Source organism: Nyctereutes procyonoides, unplaced genomic scaffold (assembly GCF_905146905.1).
Source record: "Nyctereutes procyonoides isolate TBG_1078 unplaced genomic scaffold, NYPRO_anot_genome, whole genome shotgun sequence".
In the NCBI taxonomy this organism is placed as follows: Eukaryota; Metazoa; Chordata; class Mammalia; order Carnivora; family Canidae; genus Nyctereutes; species Nyctereutes procyonoides.
The window spans coordinates 20,250,099-20,270,264 of record NW_026575135.1 but is presented as its reverse complement, the minus strand read 5'-3'; the positions used below and the strand labels follow the sequence as shown (position 1 = coordinate 20,270,264).

General features: G+C 34.5%; 1 protein-coding gene across 1 annotated transcript in view; it reads left to right on the top strand.

Annotated features, from left to right (window-relative positions):
• Positions 1–20,166, top strand: part of DCAF10 (DDB1 and CUL4 associated factor 10) — a 44,123-nt gene that overhangs the window by 2,077 nt on the left and 21,880 nt on the right. Inside the window, exons 2-3 of the mRNA XM_055302716.1 lie at positions 7,615–7,728; positions 19,212–19,409. Of these exons, the coding sequence (XP_055158691.1) occupies positions 7,615–7,728; positions 19,212–19,409 (312 nt within the window). The remainder of the gene's footprint in view (positions 1–7,614; positions 7,729–19,211; positions 19,410–20,166) is intronic.

Genomic DNA, 20,166 nt, shown 5'->3' with positions numbered 1-20,166 from the left:
AATCTCTCCTTCATAAACATTCAGTTCCTTTCTTCTCCATACCCCAACTCCTCTCCTCTCACCCTCCTATCTGTTCTGTCAGGCTTTCAGAAATAGCTGTTTTTACTCTTTGGAAGTGAGATTTTAGGTACATGATGAGAGGGGTAGAATGAGTTATGAAGAGGAAATTCCCATTGCCAGTGCTATTAGAATGAGGAATATATTACTGATAGTTTTGTTTGAACCAGGACAACATAGTCCCATACAAACATTTTTGTAAAAAGTATTTAGGCACTCTGGTACTTAAATAATTTAATAATGTTTAATTTGCAATTGATATATACTCATTCTAGAAAATCTAGGCAATAAATGAACAGAAAGAAGTTAAACATCATTTATAATCCCAGAGCTTAAAAGTCTGTCCAGGGAATTTTGTGTGTGTGTGTGTGTGTGTTGCTTATATTTTAAAGGTATTTATTTAAGTAATCTCTACACCCAATGTAAAACTCGAACTCATGACCCAGAGATCGAGTCACATGCTCTTCAACTGAGCCAGCCAGGTGCCCCTGCATATGTTTATTTTAACATACACATGGAATCATGTTATTTTGTTGCCTGTTCTTTTTCATGCAATATATTGTGAATTACCTATGTTAATATATTTTTACATTATTTAACATTTTTCATTAGTTTAAGTAAAACCTTTAGAAACATTTTTAGATTTATATCCTCATGATAATTCTCTAGAATGGGTGAAAGTTATGAAGATTTTGGAGACCTATTATTAAATTCCCCTATGTGAAGATTTTACTAATTCTCATTCTATCACACACATATGAAAGTGCCCGTCTCCCCATACTTTTGCCAATATTACACATTGCCATTCTTTTTCATCTGTGTCAAGGTGATAGATGAAAATAGTTAAATGTTATAATTTTTTAGTATTCTTACTACGTCTAATATGCTTCAGATTTTTATAGGACTTAATTTTCTAGAAAAATGACATCTGTGTTATATAATTTCTTATATCCTTCAGTTATATGGGTTAAATCAGCTTACTGGGTACCATTATCACTGTTATTTATAAGGACTTCTCAGTACAGAGAAGAAGAGACACAGAAGGTTAGAATTAAAATTAGGAATTTAATAGAGACCAGACTGGAAAGATTTGACACTAAAAAAGAAATGAAAGGATACCTGGAGTAGAGGTAATTTCTAAAGAATTCTAAAAATGTTTTTACAGTAACAATATAATCAAAAGAAGTATCACTTCCTAAGAGGACATTTTATAAAATGAAATTTGATGTTAATAGATTAGAGAATAATATGTGGAAATTTGTCAGGCTTTCTTTTATGAAAACACATCAGGCACTGCGATAGAGAGTAGTATTGGAAAATAGAAATGAAGAAATTATCTAGACTGGAGGCCAGAAAGATGCAGAGATTGGAAATATGAAGGAGGTTTAGTGACATGGAGCATAGACAAAAAAGGCATACTATATATTTGGTCAGCTCCTGAAGAAAATGAGATAATGGGAAAAATAATAACAAAACAATTTGAAGAGATAATAGCTGGGAACTTGAAGAACTTAAGAAAGTCACAAGATCATGATTTAAGATGCCCAATAGACCCCAAGCAGGAATCCTTTCTAGGCATGCAGTGACTCTAAAACAAATATTAAAATCTTAAAAGCTAGAGAAAAAAGACCTTCAAAGGAGTACTTATGAGAGTGATAATTTAAAAAGATGGAACTAAAATTGAAGAAAATAATAAATTTTGAAGGGGTGTTCTAAATTTCTTATTTTCTTCAGGAAGAATTTAACATATTAACTGTTGTTTTTAACGTTTGCATATTAAAGTTTGCAAGATTGCAAGACCAAAAGATAATAAAAGATATATTCTTTCCAGACTACTCAAGGAAAAAATAGTGCAATGAGAAAAAAATATTCCAAGAGAAGACAAGAAAGGGAAAGAAAAAAAAGTAGAAAAGGTTTAATAAATAAAAAACCAAAGAATGGCCAAAAATAAGTCCAAATATTGCTAATTACAGTAAATATAATAGTACTAGATGTTCAGTAGGATAGACGAGAATATATCAAACACACTCTAAAGCTGGTGAGCTATATTACTATACAAACTAGGATTTTAGGCCAAATTACTAGAGATAGGAGATCACATCATGTTCATGAAAGCTCAATTCACGAGAAAGATAAAACAGTTTTGAATTGAATGAGTCTTTTAGATTGAAAATCTATGAATCAAAAATTGGTAACTTTAAGGAGAAAACGGACAAATTTATCATAGAGGAAGATTTTAATGTACATTATAGTATACCTCAGTCAGGTAGACACAAAACATATGATAAACACCACCGCTTAATAAAATCTTGCTCTGACGAGCAGTACACTGCATTCAGACCTGATACTCAGCTAGTACACATTGTTTCAGCAGTACCAGTTGTTAAAGTATTGATATATGTCCATAGTGGTTAAATAGTTAACTGCCCCAAGATCCCTGAATGTCTTCCATGGAACCTCCCAGAGCAACGCATTATATACCAACTACAGAATTAAGAGCTGGCACTGCAAGCTGCCAACAAACATCTCACTTGAGAGCTATAACATCAGTTCTAATTGCTCTTTATCCATGCTAGATACACTCCCCACCACAAAAAATCTTTAAGATAATGCCCAGTGACCATTTGGCTTCCCTAAGTGTGGGGCTGCCTGCCTTTCACAGGCAATCTCAGTCATTCTCACATAGTCATTTGTGAGAACTGCAGCCTCTGGGGAGTTCCAGAGAGATGAACAGGGCAGTCAAATGAAAGTAACACTATTGTAAGCAGTATCCAAACATACTCTTGGTATAATGTGTACTCCCATGACAGATTTCAATCCACAGCAGATGAGTGGGGCCTATGGGGATGATTTATGTCAGTACTCCTGGGATACAGATCCCTAATTTTATCATTCCTATTGAATTTCACCATTATTTAGTGGGATCGTTTTGCTAAAACCCACTGAATACCTGCCCATCATGGGTGTCAGCAACACTCATTTTATTAATGAAAATGACCACCAACATAAATCTCAGTACCAGGAATATTTAATTGAGGAAACAAAAGCAGGAAGGTCATTCTGGCTTATGCTTTTAACTGCTGTATTATATTACTTCTCATCTGGGCTGAAGGATTAGGTCTGATACAATTAAACATGACAATCAACAGATCGTTTTGTGGCATAGTTATTAATATAATTGAATACATATTTAATGTACAAAATAGCAAGTGTTAAAAAATTGTTAATATATTTCAGCAAAAGCTAAAAAGAATATTTAGCCCCATGAATAGTTCTGTTAATGTTAAATAATTTTTTTACTTACAAAGATGACAGTTAAAATTTTTTTTTAAAGATTTTATTTATTTGTTTGACAGAGAGTGTGAGCACAAGTAGGGGGAGCAGCCAGCAGAGGGAAAGGAAGAGGGGAAAAACAGGCTCGCCGCAGAGCAGGGAACCTGATGTGGGGCTCCATCCCAGGACCCCAAGATCATGACCTGAGCCCAAGGCAGACACTCAACTGACTGAGCCACCCAAGTGCCCCCACTACAAATTAATTAACGTGGACATTCTTGGAGGGGCTTTATGCAACTTCCTACATCCATTCATGGTGCAGACAAGGGCATCTGGGTCAAAGAAAAGATTATGGCAACAATTTCCAAAAATTGATAAATAATGGAAATTACTAGAATACTTTGATGAGCAACTTAATTAGAACTTTACTTGGCACACATTTTTATAATCTATAGGTTAGTTTATTTTGAAGATGTTTTAAAATTTTTATTCATAGGTTAACTTATATTGCTATTGAATGTCAAACATTTATTTTTTTTCAAACATTTTTTAAAAAAGATCTTATTTATTCATGAGAGACAGAGAGAGAGGCAAAGACACAGGAAGAGGGAGAAGCAGGGCTCCATGCAGGGAGCCTGATGTGGGACTCGATTCCGGGACCCCAGGATCACGTCCCAGGCCGAAGGCAGGCGCTAAACCGCTGAGCCACCCAGGGATCCCCTTTTTCAAACATTTTAAAATCTTATACTTGACTATATGTAACAGCTATCTCCTGCTTGCTTTTTTTTTTTTTCAAACACATGTTAGATTTATAAAATTTGCACTGATAAGGCCACATTTCAAAAGATTATCATAGAAGGGACGCCTGGGTGGCTCGGTGGTTGAGCTGCTGCCTTCAGCCCAGGGCGTGACCCTGGAGACCCAGGATCAAGTCCCACGTCGGGCTCCCTGCATGGAGCCTGCTTCTCCCTCTGACGTGTCTCTGCCTCTCTCTCTCTCTGTGTGTCTCTCATGAATAAATAAAATCTTTAAAAAAAAAAAAGATTATCATAGAAGTAGAGTTTCTCAACACAATGTAATCATTATAAATGAATAACAGAAAGATAACCAGAAAAACCTCATGTGGGGATCCCTGGGTGGCGCAGCGGTTTGGCGCCTGCCTTTGGCCCAGGGCGCGATCCTGGAGACCCGGGATCGAATCCCATGTCGGGCTCCTGGTGCATGGAGCCTGCTTCTCCCTCTGCCTCTCTCTCTCTATCTGTGTGACTGTCATAAATAATTTAAAAAAAATATTTGTAAAAAAAAAAAAAAAAAAAAAACCTCATGTGTTTTCAAGTTAAGAAAACATTTATAAATAATATATGGGCCAAATAAATGATAATGGAAATTAGAAGTATTTAGCACTAAATGATAATGAAAGTAGCATATGTCTAAAAACTTGTAAGTAAAACTGTACTTAGTAAGAAAATTACAATCATTAATAAACTGGAAAGGAAGACAAGAAAAATTAATGAGCTAAGTATCCATCTGAAATAAGGAATAGTGAAGTTATCTGCAAATAATAGCAAAGTAAGTTTGAAGAAAGCAGAAGGAAGGAAATATAGTAACAGTAGAATTTCAATGCAAATACTCAACAGAGAAAATCTTGTCTTTGAAAAGACAAATAAAAATGAAAAACACTCATATTGATGAAGTGAATCCCCTGGGCATCAGAGTGACTCTTGATTTCGGCTCAGGTCACAAACTCAGGTGTGCAAATGGAACCTCACCTCAGGCTCTTGGTGCTGAATCTGCTTGTCCCTCTTCCTGCTCTCACAGGCACTCTCTCAAAATCTTAAAAAAAAAAAAAAAAAAAATCCCCAGGGACACCTGGGTGGCTCAGTGGTTGAGCGGCTGCCTTTGGCTCAGGGCATCGTGATCCTGGAGTTCTGGGATTGAGTCCTACATCAGGTTCCCTGCATGGAGTCTGCTTCTCCCTCTGCCTGTGTCTGCCTCTCTCTGTGTCTCTCGTGAATAAATAAATGAAATCTTTAAAAAAAAAAAATCCCCAAGTAAATCATATTCAGAGTGAAAGGGGACATAATTTCAGATGCAAGAGATAGAGATTGTAGCTTTCCAGAAATAGAGTAGGTGGTTTGGACCAACCTTTCAACAGAGAATAATTAGAAAAGCTAGAAGAAATATAAAATATTTAATGTAAGTTATAAAAAGATTATGTTTGAAGAGATTGGAGAATTAAGGCAATAGGTAAATTTCAGGACCAAGATCTACAAAAGAAGGGAAGCCAGAAATTGAGCCCACCATTTTAGCCAACTGAATTAAGCAATATGGTAGAAATGAAAAGTATAGAAAATAAAATAATGTAAATCACTACACTAACATATTGAAGGAAAAATCTAGGGTAATTTCAATAAATGTTGGAAACCATTTTATACAACTGAAAATATATTAATGGAAAAACAGCAAATTTGAGTAGAACTTCCTTAATCCAATAATAGGAATCTACTCCCAAAAAAGAAAAGAAACTCTACAGCAAACATTGTACTTAATGATGAAACGGTGAATGTATTCTTAAAAAAACAGGAATGAGAGGAGTGCTTATTACATTAACATTTGCATTTAACATTGTACTGAAAGTCTTAGCCAGTGCAGCAATAAGTATTAAATAAGAACAAAGCATTTGCTTATAGATGTATGATTATCAACAAAACCTAAAGTATAAAACTTACAGATAAAGTATTAAAATAGCAAGATTGATGGATAAATAATTTTAAAAATCCACTGCATTTCCATACACCAATAACAAACAAAATTTTAAAAGAACATTTACTAGGGATGCCTGGGTGTCCCAGTCGGTTGAGCATCTGCCTTTGGCTCAGGGCATGATCCTGGGATCCAGGATCAAGTCCCACATCGGGCTCCTTGCAGGGAGCCTGCTTCTCCCTCTGCCTATGTCTCTGCCTGTCTCATTAATATATAAATAAAATCTTAAAAAAAAATAAAATAAAAAATAAAATAAAATCTTTAAAAAAAAAGGAAATGTCTGAAATGAGACAGTACTAAATATCATAAAGGAAAAATTAAGTTTGACTATATCTAACTGGTGTGGTAGGATATATGCCAAACCTTTTGCAGTACATTTTAATAGATATTGATACAGAAATACATAATTTTGCCATATATGACTAAGTTGCCTCATCTATGCATGTTTTTCTACAACCAGCTTTTCTTATTTAAAAATGTTTTGGGGGCAGCCTGGGTAGCTCAGTGGTTTAGCGCTGCCTTCGGCCCCAGGCCTGATCCTGGAGACCTGGGATCAAGTCCTGCATCGGGCTCCCTGCATGAAGCCTGCTTCTCCCTCTGCCTGTGTCTCTGCCTCTCTCTCTCTCATGAATAAATAAATAAAATATTTTTAAAAAATGTTTTGGAAGCACCGGGGTGGGTCGGTGGGTTAGGTGTCTAATTCTTGATTTCTGCTCAGGGTCATGAGATTGAGCCCTGCATTGGGATTCTCTCTTTCCCTCTTCCTCTGCTTCTCCCCAACTTCACTCCTTAGTTCTCTCTCAGGAGCATGCTCTCTTTCTCTCCCTCTCTCTCAAAAAATATGTATGTTTTGGAGTTCTTTCATATCCATATGAAACTATCCCTTTCCTTTTAAATGTTGCACCATAGGGGCACTTCAGTGGCTCAGTAATTGAGCAGTCTGCCTCTGGTCAGGTCATGGTCCCCAGTGTCCTGGGATCGAGTCCCATATCGCCGGGACCCTGCTTCTCCCTCTGACTATGTGTCTGTCATTCTCTCTGTGTCTCTCATGAATAAATAGATCTTTTAAAAAATAAAAATAAATGTTGCATCATATTGCAAAGTATTACATATTATGGCTATATAATCAATCATTCCTCCTTTCATGTACATTTAGGTTACTTTCAATTCCTCATTATGGTGCAATATATCTTTATATATGCTTCTTTGTATTTATAAATGATTATTTCTTTAGATTAAGTTCCCATAAAAAATTGCTCAGTCAAAAGGTACACACATTAAAAAGTTTGATACATCAGGTACTCTCAAAACCTAAGCTGTACCAGTTTATGCTCCACTATAATGTTTGAGAGTACCATTTCCTACTATTGCCAAAAGCAGATAGTTTCAGTTTTTGAGATATTTGCTTTTAACATGAGCAAAAAGAAGTTATTTATTATAGTTTGTGTAATTATAAATAAGTGAATATCAGTAATAAGAGAATGCTAGAAAACTAAAGAAAAGTGTGTTCTTTGCTTTCAGGTCAGTGCTGACTGTTGCTTGTGAACAGACTGAAGTTCTGCTTTTTGACCCTATATCTTCAAAGCACATAAAAACACTTTCTGAAGCTCATGAAGACTGTGTAAATAATATCAGGTTAGTGTTATAGTGAAATTTACAGTGCTAGATATACATTTTATTGTATATATACACAAAATATTTTATTTTGAAAGTTAATGAAAATTTGTAATGTTTTGCCCAGCAGTGCTAGATATACATTTGCGAATTGTGAATTTTATCCCTTGTGAAATATATCCCTTTAATTACAAAACTTACTGTTAACCATTTTGGATTAGAATCTTTCTGACATGCATTTTTACTCCCATATGATTTTACCTTTTCTCTTCATATGTCAGGGTCATCATTATGAACCTCAACCATGTACTATGACAATCCTGCAATGTCTTTGGGCTAGTGATCTGTATAGAATTATGACAGTCCCATCACTAGGCTTCTCTCACCCCTAACCCCAAATCCAAACTTTTGAGAGGAAAAAAACACATATGCACAGAGAACTTCTTTCTAAAAGCATGTTGGAAACTCCTTAAATTCTCAATAATCTGGGAAGTAAATAACAATTGAACAGCTTGGTGGATTAATATGCAGTCATTAAAATGATGGTCACAGGGACTACATAACAACATGGACAAATGCTTGGGACAATATAGGTTAAAATCATGATAAAAATTGTTTAAAATATGACATGAAGCAGAAGATAAGGAAGTATTTTTCAGTGCTAACATGGGATGGTTTAGAATGAATGGATAATGAATAATTTTCTGTTTTCTAAACTTATGTAATAAGATTATATTCCTTTTATAATGATTACTTATAATGTTCAAAAAAAAGAAATGTGGAAATTACTTCTAGTCATGGTGACACCCTGAATTTTTATGTACCTCTATGCTCCAAACACAAAGAACAATAGAAAAAAAACAAACAAACAATAGATTAAATAGCACAAAAGATATAGCCAGGCTCTGAAACAACATAAACATTTTTGTGGGCCAGAAATGGAACACAGACACAAGCTGTTACAGGGCTGAAACCACAAGGCCACTGGGTTTTGAGTCTGGTACTGAAGTGTAGTGGTTTTAGTTCCTGTCAAGAATCAAAAGTACTAAAGTGCTTCATGTGAGGCAGGAACCAGAGCCCGAATTACTACCAAAGCCATGCATTTGGCTAGAATACCTGTCCCATTTGTGAAAGGCCAAAAAAAGGAAAAACAACTAGTCACTACCTGAGGCCATGGGTTTTGGCTGATAAGAGACAACCTCATGGCCAGGAATTGAATAAAGTTATTACTGAGTCAGTGATTGATTGTATATGTATGATAGCTCCAATATCAGTATGAAACTGGAGGCTTTAATGTCATTATAAGGTCCAATTGTGGATTAGGGGTTTAGAAATCCAAGTGGGGGCAGTTATAAAATCATTAAATAGGAAAGAGAGGAAAAAATAATTAAAAACCTTTCTTACTTTAAAATAAGCCTATAACCAAAATTCTAAAACTCATGAAGACATTTAATATTAATATAACAAAATCAACTAAAACAAGCATTTTTTCTGGATGAAATTAATTTTATGGAGTAGTCCAACAAAGACTTTATTTTTAAAAATAAATTATTTATTTTTTTTTGACTAGGTAATACATGCACGTGGTACAAAATTCAAAGGTACAAAAGGGTAAACAGTGAAAAGTAAGTCTGTCTCCCACCTCTGTCCCCTAGCCACCCAGTTCCCCTCCCCAGAGGCAACCACTATTACCAATTTCTTGCTATCCTTTTTGAGATAGTCTCTGCATGTACAAGCATATACACCCACACATACATACACTTTTATATAAATGGTAGCATTCTACATACACAATTATATACCTTGGCTTTTCCCTTTATAACATATTTAGAAATCATTCCATGTTAGTGCCAATGGGATGATCTTATTCTTTTTAACGGCTGCATAGTATTCCATTGATTGGAAGAAACCTTAAAGCATTTTTAGGATGCTCAAAGAAATAAGTTAACTGATACTTTCCATTTAAAGATAACTCAAAATTATGAAACAAAAGAATTGAAACAAGAAACAGGTTAATGTGGAAAAGAAGCAACTACAATTCTTAGAAATTAAAAATGTACTTAGTATATAAAAAAATTAAAAGATGGGATAAATTTTATCCTTTATGCCATTGATGAAGGAATTAATGGGTTCAAAAATACTAAGAGTACTTAACTTAAAAGACATAGAAAATTAATTGAGAGATTCCAATGTATATATTTGAGAATTACAGAAAAAGAAGATGCAGAGATTGGTGGAGAGGCAGAAAATTTTAAGCATTGAAGAAGTTCCTGAATCTTTGCATCAGTAAGCAAAGCATCAAGTAAACTCTAGAGTGTCAAGTAGGTTAAATAAAGATAAATTTATCTACATTTAGACAGGTTGTAGTAAAACTCTAGAATATCCAAGATAAGGAGAAAATCTTAGAAGCCACTTAAGTTAGAAGGTATACCTACAGATTACCTACAGAGGTATAACTAGGCATTATAACAGAAGGCTTCTCATCAGCAACAGTTGATGCTAGGAGATTATGTAGTACTATCTTAAATACTAAGGGAAAATAATGCCCAATGCCATATCATATCCAGGTAAACTATTATCCCATAATGAAGAATTTAATTAGGTGAAATGACAAATGTTATGAATTATTAATAGCAGAAAGATAATAACTTAGGTTTTTTGGGGGAGCATATTTAAAACAAAGTTTAAACTAGAAGTCTAGGTTTATTTTCTACTAGTCAATTAAAAAGAAAAAAACATGAAATTAATTTTTAGTAATGTTTATCCTCGTAGGACTAAAATATTATCATTTCAACATGTAATCATTATAAAATTTTTTGAGATATTTTAGTTTCATTTTTTAATGTAAAATTTTCAAAATCTAGTGTTTTATACTTAGAGTACAACCCAGTTCAGACTGGCCACATATCAAGGACTCTGAAAAGCCACATGTGGCTGATGGCTACTAAACTGGACAGTATAGCTTTAGATGGTAACAACAAATAGGTTGTGTGTAATATTGTAAGGTTCATGTCATGTTCAGGAAGAAGATAGAAATATTAAGTAATTTTAGACTCAGAACAATATATAATTAAATATATACAATGAAAAAAAACTAAATTAAAGGTAAGTAAAATAGCAGACATACAGTATGTAGCTAGCTTCCAAAGCAGTAGAAGTGGGGGGACAGGGAATATTGAAAGCTTAATTAGTTTTCAGTGGAAGATAGGAAAGCTTAAAAAAATAAGTAAGTAAGTAAATAAATAAATAAATAAACAAAGGAAAGGAAAGGAAAGGAATGATAAGTAGAAAACAGGAAGTAGAAATAGACCCAGTATATGAGTAGTTCATAGTAAGTATAAATGGATTGACTTCTTTATTAAAAGACACAGAAAAGCAATTTGAACAAAAACAAGAATCATCTGTATATTCCTTAGAGAGATACCACACTAAAAAAACTAATGTAGATTATCCTTATTGGACAGATGGAAGACCAAAGATTTTAATAAGGATAAAGTTTAACAGTACACATTAATAAATGGAAAAATCAACTAAGAACATATAATTATGAACTTCTGTATACAACTTGAAATTTGTATATTTCAAAAAACAACAATCCCAAAACAAAGCAGAAAAGGAATTACAAGTTTATAATCATAATAAGAGAGAGATTTTAATACATTTCCATCCCAAACTAGTAAATCAAATAGATAAAAATTAAGCTATAAAAGTTTTTTAAATATCTTAGACAACCTTTCTACTAAAAATATAAATGAGGGATAAGATTTTTTTAATATATTATTTTTTTATTTTTATATATTTTTAAAGATTTTATTTATTTATTCATGAGAGACACAGAGAGAGAGGCAGAGACATAGGCAGAGGGAGAAGCAGGCTCCATGCAGGAAGCCCAATGTGGGACTTGATCCTGGAATCCAGGGATCATGCCCTGAGCCAAAGGCAGATGCTCAACTGATGAGCCACCCAGGCGTCCCTTAATATATTTTTTTAATGTAAAGTTGAGCTGATAAGAAAGGAATCCTAGAGACAAAAATGAAGTAAAAGCCAGAATGCAAAGAAATAAACAGGTTCAGCTGGCTTTTACCCTGGCTTTTATCTGCCAAATGCAGGTGACCTTGAGCTTCTGTTTTGATATGTATAAGGAGTTATAGTGGACAGGAGAGTTGATTCTATGGCCAGTTGAAGATGAGGAGTCTAATAGAAAATTGTACTCCAAAGGGCTATTCTTAACAGCATAACAGTGATCTAGAAACATACCACTTTGTTCATGTAGATCATGACTTGGTAGAGAAGTGTCAGAAAATTTCCTCAGTAAATGTCTAACCACAAGTCAGCATTCATGCATGTGTGGGGCCCAAATTCATACTACCATATGGTCCAAAACCATCTAGCCAGCAATTTAAAATTGGATCTAGGATGGTAGTACTGCCAGGTACTTGCAAAAACAAATGCAAGTCTTCTCTGAGGAAGAAAACTCAGTAGCATAAAGAAGTCAGTTCTTTCCAAATTAGTCTATACATTTAGTGCAGTTCTAATCAAAATACCAACCTTTTTTTTTTTAACTTGACTTAAAAATTCATATTGAACAGGGAAGTGCCAAGAATATCTGAGACAGTTTTGAAGGAGACTAAATTGGCAGTCTTCCAGATACCAAACAGTCTTAGGACAGGGATAGATTAAGTGCCTAAAGAAATGGGGTAGAACTTCCAGAAATAGACCCATGCATATAGGGAAATTTAATATATGACTGCAGGGGGATTACAAATTGGGGGATGGGAGGAAAAAAGAGAATTAGTTCTATATATATGAAATAACTGGGAGTTAAAGACCTATTTATGAAAGCAAACCTTTAAAGCTTTAGAAGAGATATAGAATATATTTACATTCTAAGTATAAGAAAGGATTTTTTAAGAAAAAAAAACATAGATTAAAGGATTGCTAAATTCAACTGCATTAAAATTTAAAACTTCATTCTAACCAAAGACATAAATAACAGTGTGAAAAGATAAGCTATAAGCTGGTGGGAGAAGATATTTTCAATGCACATAGCCACAGAAGGATTAGTATGCAGAATATATATGACAATTACCCTGGAGCAAAACAGGCAGAGAATCATAGAAGCTAAAATGAGCAATAAATTTGGAAACATTTTCAAACTTCCTAGTTATCATGAAAATGCAAATAAGAATAAACAATGAAGAAATACTAAGTATTGGCAAAAATGTTGAGAAGTAGAAACTCTAAGACATTGGTGATGGAGTATAATTGGTAAAATTCTTTTGAAGAGCAATTCAGCAATATCTGGCAAAATTGAGGATCAAACAGATTTTTAAGAGATTAAAGCATGTGTAAACAAGCTGTGTAAAGAAGGTTTGTTACAGCATCATTAGTAATACAAGTTGGAAACAAATCTCCATCAAAAGGAAGATAAATTCCAGTATACTCCTACAATGGAATACTATACATCAGTTAAAATAAATGAACTGGAAGCATCAGCATTTGAGATACCTCTCAGAAATTCAAAGTTGAGTCAGAAAAGCAAATCGTAAAATGAGCTGAACAGTGTGATACCATTTATATAAAGTTTGAAAATATACAAACATAAGTTTGATGAGGGCATGTATTTGTCTGTTCTCTGCTCCCAAGCACCTAGAACTGTGCCTAGCACATAGTGGGTGCTAATTAAATATTTACGGAATAAATTGAATGCAAAACAAAACTATACATTGTTTATGGATACATACTTAGGAACTCATGGTATTAAAAACTTGCATGGGGAGTGACAAACAAATGTTGGATAGTGGTTCCCTCTGGAGAGGGAGGGAGGGGAATGGGATTGGGGAGGGATATTCAGGGTGCTTCAGTTGTGTTTGTAATGTTCAAAAAAATCTGAAAGATAACAATGTTAAAATTTGAGAAAGCTGGGTGGTGGTATCACAGGTTTTGTTATATTCTTCATAATTTTCTATATGTTTTTAATATTTTACAACTTAAAATTTTCTATCTCAAAAAAGAAAAGATGTGCTGTTTGCCCCTACTCAGAATGATCTCTGACTAATCTGCTATTAGAATTTGTTCTTTATCAATGTCAGCTCTCATTTGCTGCTATCAGTGTATCTGCTTTAGTACTCCACAACTGCAAATTTGAATTCACTTATCTGTTGGTTAGAAAAACGATTTTAAAGCTTTTTTAGAAGGACATATCTCTTAAGAGTTTTGCATGAGGATCTGAGGGGTCCTCTGGCAGGAGCTTAAGTGTGCATTACTTATTAATAATACTAACTTTAATTTTTTTGAGTGCCTACCATGTGCCAAACCTTTTGTGAAGCACTTTTCATGCAATATTAATTCTCACAGTATCCTGACATTGTACCCATTTTAAGGAATAAAAAATTGCAGCTTAGATAGAGATTTGCCCAACATGGTTAATATGTAGCAAGTGGTGGAGCTGGAATTCATGTTCAGTTCAGTTAGACCACCTCACTGAACTGTTCAGAAATAGGGGGATACATTTCCTCCACAGTGATTTTACACATACTTAGTAATGTCTTCTAGTTCATTTCTTAGTTTTTAAGATTTGCTTATCTTGTAAACTAAAAAAAATTCATAGTTGTGAAGAATATTTTCTTTGCTTCATATGGGGAAAATGTGTAATTTAAATTCTTAAGCCCATTACATAGTTTTACTTCTCATTCATGAAGGCTCTGTATGTGGATTTGAGAGTCCAGTTAATGATCAAGCCTCCAACCTTCAGTTATGACATCACAAGGGTAGTTGAGTTTATCATAATATTCACTTAGTGGTATGGCAGTTAAAAAATAGTGCCTATTTAAATATTCCAAGATCTGCTCTTCCCTCCCACTGTCTTTGTTGGTCTTTTCCTGATTGGTATATTTCAAACACTATAATGTAAATGCAGTGCTCAACACTGGGAACATGAAATTTCTTATCTTGCAAAGGATTTCACAAAACTCTGAGAGTGACATTAGAAAACTAATCAATGACATGTAAAATCATTGGCAAATGACAGACTAGTTACCAATTAAAGAAAAGGAAAGGACAGAAATGAGGACATGATAGATAGTTCAGAGAATTATATGAATATTTCATGGGACTAAGGAAACGCCCTTGAAATGGATAAAGCCCTTGAAGGTTATATAGAAATGATTCTTTTTAAATTATAGTATAAAACTCAAATAAAGGTGTTATATTTTGCTATCATAATTTCATTGGAAAGATTATGGAGAAAAACTCAAACATTTTTCTTATTCTAAGAATTTGCATTTAGTTAAATGTAAGGTAAATGTTAAAATTTTTTTATGACTTTTAGTTTTTAAATAAAGACAACACTTTCTTTGCCTTGTATAATGACATGTTGGTACCTGTTTTAAGGAAATTTCTGTTTCAATTGCTGTTCACCAAGTATCCTCTGATAATGAAGACCTCAGTTTATCCAGATGTCCAGTTTATCCAGAACTGTTAATAGTTATATGTTGGGGTTTGATGGGAACATATGAAGCAGTTTTATATTTCGTAAACTCATAGGCTTCAGTGTTTAGAGTGTCTCCTATTTATAAGAGACTATGGAGTTAAAAACACTTTACAGTTATTAACTTACTAGGCTAGACTGAGGTTTTTTGTTTTTTTTTTTTTTTTTAATAAAGGTTTTTATTTATTTATTTATGATAGGCACAGAGAGAGAGAGAGAGAGAGGCAGAGACACAGGCAGAGGGAGAAGCAGGCTCCATGCACTGGGAGCCCGACATGGGATTCGATCCCGGGTCTCCAGGATCGCGCCCTGGGCCAAAGGCAGGCGCCAAACCACTGCGCCACCCAGGGATCCCTAGACTGAGTTTTAATTTGAGAAGATTAAGTCACATCTCCAAGAATTTGTCTAATACTTTACATTCTCTACATCTGCTTGCTTTAAGATAAGAATTGTTAGTATGTTAACTGGTGTCCTAATCTACATTCTTAATTTTCTATAATTTATCTATTCTCTTCACCAATGATTCTCTAACACCAAGATTTTTAACAGTAAAAATTTGAGGCAAAATGAGAAAACAAAAGTCAAAGTGTTGAATTTTTCATTAAGGTAAATTTATTCAATTTGAATTATTAGCTTTTGTTCCAAGATTATATTCTTTATACATCATTGGTATTAAAATATTTTTCATTCAACAATGGTAATTTTTCAGTGGCCCTATTGATAACAATTTTAAAACTGATCCTCTACTTCATTTTATTTTATTTTTTAAAAGATTTTATTTATTTATTTGTTTGACGGAGTCAGAGAGCACAAGCAGGGGGAGCGGCAGGCAGAGGGAGAGGGAGAAGCAGGCCCCTCCCCGCTGCACAAGGAGCCTGACATTGGGCTCAATCTCAGGACCCCAGGATCATGACCCGAGCCAAAGGTAGATGCTTAACCAACTGAGGCATCCAGGCGCCCCTCATTTTATTTTTTATGAAAATCCAAGAGTTTTGGAAACTGCCTACCTCAGAGATCTTTCTGAAACTCTAATCAAGTCATTGTCTTGCCTAAAGCCTTCAAGGCGGACCACTATGGCCTAAGGCAGTATAATGCCGCCAGGGTTTTGAATCCATATGTGCATTTTAAGTATTTTCTGTAGACTAAATAAAATATGTTATTTTTTCCCTAAATTTTTAAAATGTATGAAGATGCCCTATGATGACTATCAGTTTATTTTAAAAGTTTGACTTTCCAGTAGTAGTCTTTTGTCATTGCATATATTTTTTAATCATATAATTCCTGTCAGGAAGTCATTAAAATATATTTATTTTAAAAGCCTAAAAGTCGGGCAGCCCAGGTGGCTCAGCAGTTTAGTAACGCCTTCAGCCCAGGGTGTGATCCTGGGGACCTGGGGTCGAGTCCCACGTCGGGCTCCCTGCATGGAGCCTGCTTCTCCCTCTCCCTGTGTCTCTGCCTCTCTCTCTCTCTCTCTCTGTGTGTATCTCATGAATAAATAAATAAAATCTTAAAAAAAAAAATCTGTGTGACAGGGCTTAGAGAAATGGGACACTCCTAACTATTGGTGGAACTACATATTGGTGTGTTCTTTTGAGGACAGTTTGGCTGTATGTATCAAAAGCCTTACATTTTTTTAAATCCCTTTTTAGCAAAACATTTTTATGGGAATATACTTAGAAAAATAACTAGGGATGTGATTAATATTTAGCTGTTTTTTTTAGTGTAAACTTTTTTACACTAAATAAAACTATTTTATAGTTTTTAGTATAAACCGTAGTAAAAAATTGGAAGCAGTATAAACACCCAACACTTGCTTGTTATTTTAAAAAAAGAGAAAAGATTACGGTTCATTCAGTAAATCTGTTCAGCCATTAAGAATCATTTTGTCAATAAATCGTTAACATGACAAAATATTTATGACATGATATTAGGCTTGAAATAGAAGAATGAGGCTGTCAATAACAGTGGTTATTTCTATGATAGATTTTTTTTCCATTAAAAAATATTTTCGGGCAGCCCCGGTGGCACAGCGGTTTAGCGCCGCCTACAGCCCAGGGTGTGATCCTGGATACCCTGGATTGAGTCCCACGTTGGGCTCTCTGCATGGAGCCTGCTTCTCCCTCTGCCTGTGTCTCTGCCTCTCATTCTCTCTCTGTCTCTATGAATAAAATTTTTAAAAAAATATTTTCAATGGGCATGTATTTATAATTAAGAAGTAGTTACTGGGTGGGAGGGTGCCTGAATGGCTCAGTTGGTTGAGTCTGCCTTCAGCTCAGGTCATGATCCCAGGGTCCTGGGATCGAGCCCGGAGTTGGGCTCCCTGCTCAGTGGGGAGTGTGCTTCTCCTTCTCCCTCCCCCTACTTTGTTCTCTCTCTTGCTCACTCTCTAAAATAAAACCTTAAAAAGAAAAAGCAAAGATCTTTAAAAAAAAGTAGTGATTCAGAATCACTATAGAATAAATCCATGATGTATTTTCCTCTTATCTCTACTTTTCCACACATAGTACTCTTCTTTTTTTTTCACACATTGTACTCTTAACTATTGTTGCCTCTCAGAGTATACCATCTCTCTACATGCGTCTGTACCTTTGCTTATCCCTTGGCCACTTAGTGAGTGCTTGCTTCATCTTTTAAAGTCAGTTCAAATGACACCATTATGAAGTCTTTCCTGACCACCTTTTTCTTTGCTTATCGCACACATTTATTTTGCACAATTATGTATTTATAATTTCTTCTCCACTAGGCAGTAAACTGTCTCACTCTTGCATAATATTTTTAAGTGCTTATTATGTGCCTGCCACTGTGTGTGTTGGGTACTACAGATCTAACAGTGAACTATGTAGACAGTTCCCATCTTCAAGGAGTTTATAGCCTTATAAAGTTATTCCTTACACTGTTTATTAATTGTTGTGACAGAAGTGTAGTGTACTTTGGGAGATTAGAAGATTCATAAATCTACCCCAGGGTGGTTAGAGAGGGAGGGCTTCCTGAAGGGGATGATAGCTGAATAATAAAAAGAAAACAAGTGTTAGTTAGGTCAAGGGGTAGGAGAAAGGTGGTTTCAAGTAACAGAAACAGTTTGTATAAAAGCCTGGAATTTTAAAACTGTGTTAAGTTTTAGGAAGATTGTTAATGGTATTTGTGGATACTGAGGGTGGTTTCTGATAAATAATTCTATTTAATTTTATCTTGGAGGAAGTTCTAGAATTCATTTCTCTCTGCAAGAGATTAGGAAGTAATGTATAACAGTGTATGTTAGAGAAAGCATCCTAATGTTGAATTAGGCAGAAATTCAAGTGTGGAAAAAAATTTTTTTAATTCAAATGTGATTAGTAGTCTATTACAAAAAATAATAGTATTTGTATAAAATATATTCTAAGGATTGAGAAATAAGTTTAAAATTAAAAGTTTGAATGATAGAGTATTTTATTGGTGTATCTTGTAATCTTAACTGGTCTTAATAAAATACTGCTAAGTATGATTATTTGGGGGAATGCCTTTGAATTAATAGATTAAAAAAATATGGCATTTTATTAGGAAATTTTATATGTAAATGCCTTCTAAATAGAAAGACATTACTTGTAGCAAAGTAAATATTTCTCATAATTATGAACCCTTTCTGCTTAACATATCTTCCTCTACAATCAAGTCTTCAAAATCTCCTGTCTCCTATTAAATTCTCTCTTACCATTTGTGTTTCCTATATAGATTTTTCTTCTTTCTTTCTAGCACTGTTCTCCAAACATCTACCCCCTTTTTTAGTTCCAAATAAAAATCAATAATATAAAGCAGTTGGATAAAATTACATTGTGGTCCTCATTAAAACATAGTATCCTTCCCTGTGATTATGTGAGTTATGCTTACTGTTTATTGATATCCATATCACTGGGTTTATATAGTTAGTTTGTGGTGCTATTTGTTCGTTTGTTTTCTTGATTAGGTAATATAGAGACTGTTTCTCAAGTTTTCTTTAACAAGAGATTAAATAAACCAGTTTTTCTTTTCTGCTTTGTAGATTTCTTGATAACCGGCTGTTTGCTACCTGCTCTGATGACACTACAATAGCACTATGGGATCTGAGAAAACTCAACACCAAAGTATGCACTTTACACGGTCACACTAGCTGGGTGAAGAACATCGAATATGATACTAATACAAGACTCTTAGTAACATCAGGATTTGATGGAAATGTCATTATTTGGGACACCAACAGGTTTGTGAATAGGAGACCATGTTAGGATTGTGAACAACAACAAAATTTTTTTAAAGATTTATTTATTTGAGGGATCCCTGGGTAGCTCAGTGGTTTGGCGCCTGCCTTTGGCCCAGGGCGCGATCCTGGAGACCCGGGATCGAATCCCACGTCGGGCTCCCGGTGCATGGAGCCTGCTTCTCCCTCTGCCTATGTCTCTGCCTCTCTCTCTCTCTCACTGTGTGCCTATCATAAAAAAAAAAAAAAAAAAAAAAGATTTATTTATTTGACAGAGAGACTGAGTGAGCATGTGGAGAGGTGAAGCAAAGGGAGAGGAGAGAGAGAATCTCAAGCAGACTCTCCATTGAGCACAGAACCCAGTGTGGGACTCAGTCTTATAACCCCCAGAGATCATGACCTGAGCTGAAATCAAGAGTTGAACATTTAACTGACTGAGCCACCCAGGTGCCCCCCAAAAATATTTGTTTAAGATGGGGTAAACAAAGTCAGTGTTTTGTCTTAGCTTTCATATCTCTTTAGGAGAAAGAACCTAACTTTGAGGAAAACAATCAAAAAATGATTCCATTTTTTATTACTTGCACTTAGTCATATAATAAAACTAAAAAATTTGGAGAAAATTATATGGTAAAGAGACCAAGTAGTTATCGTTAATGATGAAAACTGGTTTATACATGAGTTTCCTGAATTTAAGGGAAAATATTTTTATTTCTTCTGTGGAACTGAAATATTTTTTATTCCTCAACCTTTCATTTCTAAA